The sequence below is a fragment of the Neoarius graeffei genome, chromosome 15 (genome assembly GCF_027579695.1).
Source record: "Neoarius graeffei isolate fNeoGra1 chromosome 15, fNeoGra1.pri, whole genome shotgun sequence".
Taxonomy (NCBI): domain Eukaryota; kingdom Metazoa; phylum Chordata; class Actinopteri; order Siluriformes; family Ariidae; genus Neoarius; species Neoarius graeffei.
Window position 1 is genome coordinate 12,560,318 of NC_083583.1, and position 6,000 is coordinate 12,566,317.

General features: G+C 42.7%; 1 protein-coding gene across 2 annotated transcripts in view; it reads left to right on the forward strand.

Moving 5' to 3' along the window:
* Nucleotides 1-4,993, forward strand: part of LOC132899173 (eukaryotic initiation factor 4A-II) — a 47,233-nt gene extending 42,240 nt beyond the window's left edge. For both annotated transcript variants that reach the window (XM_060940870.1, XM_060940871.1), the window contains 2 exons: nucleotides 4,107-4,186; nucleotides 4,269-4,993. In XM_060940870.1, coding sequence (XP_060796853.1) covers nucleotides 4,107-4,186; nucleotides 4,269-4,413 — 225 coding nt within the window. In that variant the 3' untranslated portion in view covers nucleotides 4,414-4,993. The remainder of the gene's footprint in view (nucleotides 1-4,106; nucleotides 4,187-4,268) is intronic.
* The last annotated feature ends 1,007 nt before the right edge of the window (nucleotides 4,994-6,000 follow it).

Here is a 6,000-nt window from a genome sequence, read left to right on the forward strand (position 1 = left end):
AGTTGGTCGCCGCCAAAAGAAATTGATTATCGAACAACAAGTACCAAAGCAAAAAGAAATCTGGTGTTGTACCTTCTGTTTTTAACTGGAGTGGGACTGTAAAGCAAAGAAGAAAAATCGTACGACAGGTAAGAAACTGATTCAGATACATAAGAAGCAATGCTATGTTTGCAAAAGAAACAGTGAAGGGGTTTCGAGTGAATGATAAAGGTAGAAAAGGAGAAATTCTAAGTTATAAACATACCTGAGAAATCCGCCATTTTGCACGTGAATTTCTTTCGGCGGCAACAAACTCGAGTCCAAAAAACTCTTTTACGGCCTGTGATTCGCTTTAACTTGGGACAGAAGTTAAAACCACAAACTTTTTCCAAGTACACACGAATGATGGTACATACATACACAGTATGACGGTAGAAACAATATAAATTTGGCCATGGTAGAGATTTGTGCTCTGCCGTCATACCGTCATACCACCTGCCTCTGTGTGAAAAATGGCCGCAAGCACAGGAACGGCGGCGAAGGAGGAGCTAGTCAAAAAAATCCGGTGCGACATCCGTGATTTGGACGTGGTTCGGGTTTAAAAAGTCGGACGTTGAGCAGAAAAACGTCATCTGCAAAGTGTGTGGAGTAACTGTGGCCGCCAACAAAGGTAACACGAGCAATTTATTTCACCATTTGAAATCAAAACGTGCTCGAGTATGCAGAGAGCCAGAGGCTGCGCTCGGCTCAAACACCGGCTCGGTCTACGAACACGGGAGGAAAGAAAAAAGTTTCCCCCGCGACCCAACAACGGACCTCCATTGCGCAAGCCTTTTCCAGGAGTACTCCTTATGACAGAAAGAGCACGCGGTGGAATGACAGAACAAGAGCCATCGCAACACACTTGTGCAAAGACGTGGTCCCTTTCCAAACGGTTGTGTTCCCGGCTAACAACCTATAAGGTGGGGTTTACATTAGACCGTATCAGCGGATCATCAGATTAACGTTTTTAAAAACGATTAGCGTGCACACAGCAACGCCAATACACGATTCGCGTGCACACAGCAACGCCAATACACGGATACGCTAATCACATGACTAATTCGGCACGCAAGTTGAAATGTGTCAGTGCGGCTCATCGCTTCCTCCTCAGCGGCTGCGCTCCAAATCACTCCGCCCTGAACAGCGAGTGCCCTCTGGAGGGTGCGCGAGTGAAGTGCACGAGCAGTGATTCGGGACTGAGCTGCTGTGCGCAAGTCACTCACCACTTGCAAGTGGAAGGATGGCAAGCCTAAAGACAATCATAACTACACAATGGGCAGTATTTGCATCAGTATTTGCAGTATTTTCATACTTTTATACTCTTTAATGAAAGGTGATACAAGGTGGAAGTCCGCGCCGTTTTTCGGCAGTCGCGTCACATGACCAACGCCAGCGAATCAGGAAGGTGGATGTCACAGTGACGTTGTCCAATGACGATGCCAGCTAGAGCTCAGCACAGCGTATCCGCGTATTCTCAATGTTTACACAGCACCGGATCAGACACGATCTGGATTGAATATGTGGACCCTGGCGGATTCCCGTTTCCCGGCGTTTTAATGTAAACGGACAGTGCATCCGTGAAGAAAACGAGACAGATACGGTCTAATGTAAACTTGGCCTAAAAGAGGATGGGAACTTGGGAAGCAAGTGAACTGGAGTAAACACTAAAGTTCAGTGTTGCAGCTTGTGATTTTAATTTGAAATCTGCTGCTTTTTGTTGTTGTTTTTTACTGAAAAGATGCTAAGTGTACTGTAAGTGTTTCTCTCTTAAAAATACATTGTTCAGTCAGTCAGTGACACTTTTGCACAACAGACAAAACAAAATAAAAGTCTGTTCTGTGTACCTGAAGTCGTGTTCTTTTAGATGTGGAAATTTTGTTTGGTAACTTTTGCACTATTTTGGATTAGAGAAGAAAACCTTATTGTTGGCAACCAAAGTTCAGTGTGTGTGTTTGCAGCTTGATTGTAATTTGAACCATGAAACCAAATGTTCAGTGACCGTTTTTGCAGAAGAGAACAAAAGCCTGTTCTGCCTGTGTACTTGAAGTAGTGTTATTAGAATATCTATTTATTTTTTGTGTTCTTTAAGATGTGGAAAATTTAATGTTTGGTGTCTTTTGCACTATTTTGGATTACAGAACCTTTTCACTGTTTTTGCCATTTGCCTGATAGAAAACCTCTCTTACTTGAAGTACTGTTTACAATATCCACTTTATTTTTGTAAGAATTCTGGACTTCTGAGGCGCTATCCTTACTTCTGTTGTTGTTCTGCACAATAAATGCTCAAAAAATTACATTATATCTTTTTTTTTGTTGTTGTTTAAATCAATTTAGCTAAACAAAACCCATTCAGAAACACTTCCATTATAAGTTTTACACCACGACATTTATACCGTGATGTATACCGTTACCGGGCGGCACGGTGGTGTAGTGGTTAGCGCTGTCGCCTCACAGCAAGAAGGTCCGGGTTCGAGCCCCGTGGCCGGCGAGGGCCTTTCTGTGCGGAGTTTGCATGTTCTCCCCGTGTCCGCGTGGGTTTCCTCCGGGTGCTCCGGTTTCCCCCACAGTCCAAAGACATGCAGGTTAGGTTAACTGGTGACTCTAAATTGAGCGTAGGTGTGAATGTGAGTGTGAATGGTTGTCTGTGTCTATGTGTCAGCCCTGTGATGACCTGGCGACTTGTCCAGGGTGTACCCCGCCTTTCGCCCGTAGTCAGCTGGGATAGGCTCCAGCTTGCCTGCGACCCTGTAGAACAGGATAAAGCGGCTAGAGATAATGAGATGAGATGAATTTTGGGTCATGCCGCCCAGCCCAAGGTAAAAACAGCTATTATAGAAATGGATTGCTTCGCATCGCCAGTCAAACTCTTATGGTTGTCAAGGAAAGTCAAGTTAGCTTACCCACCACGCGCTTGTTGCTATGGGGAAAATTGACACGTGACCAATTCCTGCAAATGGCCTATCGGACAACTTACAGGCCAAACTTTTTGTCGAGCATAACGCTAATCTATTTTTATACGTTTTGACATTGACTTGGATGCCCAAAAGAGGCCTTTTAATTTTTAAACAACATCATTTCAATCAACCGACACATTTCCAAAATAAAAAACCTAATCATCACCTCCATTCGACTGATGGAGTTTGGCCATGATCAGAAAACTCAAGTACATGTAAAGGTGCTGATCAGATTATGACCAAAAATTTTTTTGGGGGGAGATGTAAACATACTTTATACACGAAGTAACTTTAAAAACGCACATTGATAAAACATGCTGAGTTTATCTCAAGAAGAAAAGAAATATATCACAATGGAAAAATAACTTCGTTCCGCCCGAATAAGTTCCAAATCTGTGCTCAAATCAGAATTTAAGGGAGTTGTACTCAATAACGTACAATATGACTCGGGGAGTCAATGACATGGACAGGCTTTAATTTTCAAACAAATTTTGCATACACTGTACACACACAATCTTGCCTATAAACACCCGGGGGAAATGATGGGAAAATTGTCATTATTGAAGATGCCACGCCTAAGCCAAAATCAACGTGAACAGGCCATCGGGATGTCGCGTGCCGGAAGTACACAGACAGAGGTCGCCCGGCACTTCGGTGTTCATCATTCGACCGTTTCCCGTTTGAGTCAGCGTTACAGACAGACAGGGAGCACCAGGGATCGTCCACGCCCTGGTCAGCCTCGAGTCACGACGCCAGTTCAGGATCAGCACATCAGGCTAGCTCACCTCCGTGACAGATTCCTGACCCCCTCAGTCCCTGCTGCTGAGACCCCTGGATGACACAGACCCAGAATCTCCAGCATGACGGTCCGAACATGGACCAACTGTCACTTTGAATTTTTTTATTGTGAATTAATTCTTGAGTTTGACAATAAATGTCCTTTATTGATGTTTCAAGATGTGTGCGCATTACATACAATATCATAAATTTCAAATATATGCATGGATCTAAAGTGATATCGTGTTGAATTCCATTGTGCGTTTTTAAAGTTACTTAGTATATATATTCTAAACAGAGGAACGTTTTCACATTTTAAAACCCTGCTTTTGTCATTTCATCATTTCGTTGCAGGCTCGCGGCATCGACGTGCAGCAAGTGTCTCTCGTCATTAACTACGATTTGCCCACCAACCGAGAAAACTACATCCACAGGTTTGTGCGAATCGTCATTTGGGTGAAATCCTGAGACGTTCTGTCGTTGCGTGATTCTAACCCTACCGACCGTTTTCTGCAGAATTGGACGCGGCGGCCGTTTCGGCCGGAAAGGCGTCGCGATTAACTTTGTCACAGAGGAGGACAAGAGGATTCTTCGTGACATTGAGTCTTTTTACAACACCACAGTTGAGGAGATGCCCATGAATGTAGCTGACCTGATCTGATCTGATCTGATCAAAATAGCGACGCTGGTTTGCTTGTAATACAGTGCTCACTGTTGTTCAATAAAACAGGCGCATTGTCATTATTTTATCAGAAACCATATTTGAATTGTGTGGTCTAAATGCTGAAGTGGAGCGCTCGAAGTCTACTCCTTTATTAGCGTTCTGCCTGGGTATGATCCCGACATGGGTGCTTTTAAAATGATTCCTTCATAGGTATTTTTCCTAGTACAATAAATGTGTGTGTGTGTGGATATTAGATGCTCTTTATCGTTTGACAATAAAGTATACCTGTGAACGAAAAGGTATACATGCTGTATCAAGACAGCCAACTATACCCAATTAACAGAACAGCCAGTTCTTGTAGCACAAGGGTCAGATTTCCTGGCCTTTCGAAATTATATCAGCACTTTATCTTAGGTTATTTTATGCTTGTATTAAAGCTGATGAATTATTTATAACCATTGTGTGGTGCAGGTTTTCTGAGTCGTTGTTTAGTAGTAGTAATAATAATCATAAATAGCACTTCGTTGATTATGAAATGTATTTGAGCTGTCTGGAAAATAAACATGTTTGCTGGTGAGTTTGTGAAGTAATTGAGACAGTACTTGTATCTTCGTGTCTGTGGAATGAGGAAGAATTTCTTCCACACTGTTTAACTGTGATTGTTGCTTTGATTTTGTGTATATTTACACTTTAGAACAGGTCACGAAGCGTATGAGAGTAGGACGTGTCCAGCAAGGACGAGGAGAGAGAGAGAGCTAACGATCGTAAAGTAAAGTAACAGGAGGGGCACAGAGAGATTCATCCACATTCACTTCCTGATGTGAACGCAGCGCAGGAGTCGATGGATATAAACAAAGCAGAGCAGGTATGCAAACCTGTGGGTGACCGGTAGAGTGTTGGGGAAGGCGTTGGGAGTTTAATGAAAAGTGTAAAAGCTCACAGCAGGAGTTTTAAGTCATTGCTAGTTTAGAAAATCGAACCAGGCTGAGTGAAGTGAAGGAGTAAACTTGTAGCAGCGTAGGAGACTTTTTTTTTTAATTTATGTATTGTTAATATCAAATCCTGGGGAAGCAGCTTTGGGACTGAAAGGTCGCTAGTTTGATTCCCTGGACCAGCAGGAATGGTTGAAGCGATCTTGAGCAGGGCACCTAACCCTGAACTTCTCCCCAGGCTGATGTGCATGTTGTACATTGCTCTGTAGAAGAGCATCTGCTAAATGCCATGAACTCTTTACCCCTTAATGATGACATATAACGCCTTGTCTTTAGACTTTTTTTTTTTTGTAAATATGTTCCAAGGGTGAACAGTATATACACTACCGTTAAAGTTTGGGGTCACTTTGAAATGTCCTTATTTTTGAAAGAAAAGCACTGTTCTTTTCAATGAAGATGACTTTAAACTAATCAGAAATCCACTCTATACATTGCTAATGTGGTAAATGACTATTCTAGCTGCAAATGTCTGGTTTTTGGTGCAATATCTCCATAGGTGTATAGAGGCCCATTTCCAGCAACTCTCACTCCAGTGTTCTAATGGTACAATGTGTTTGCTCATTGCCTCAGAAGGCTAATGGATGATTAGAAA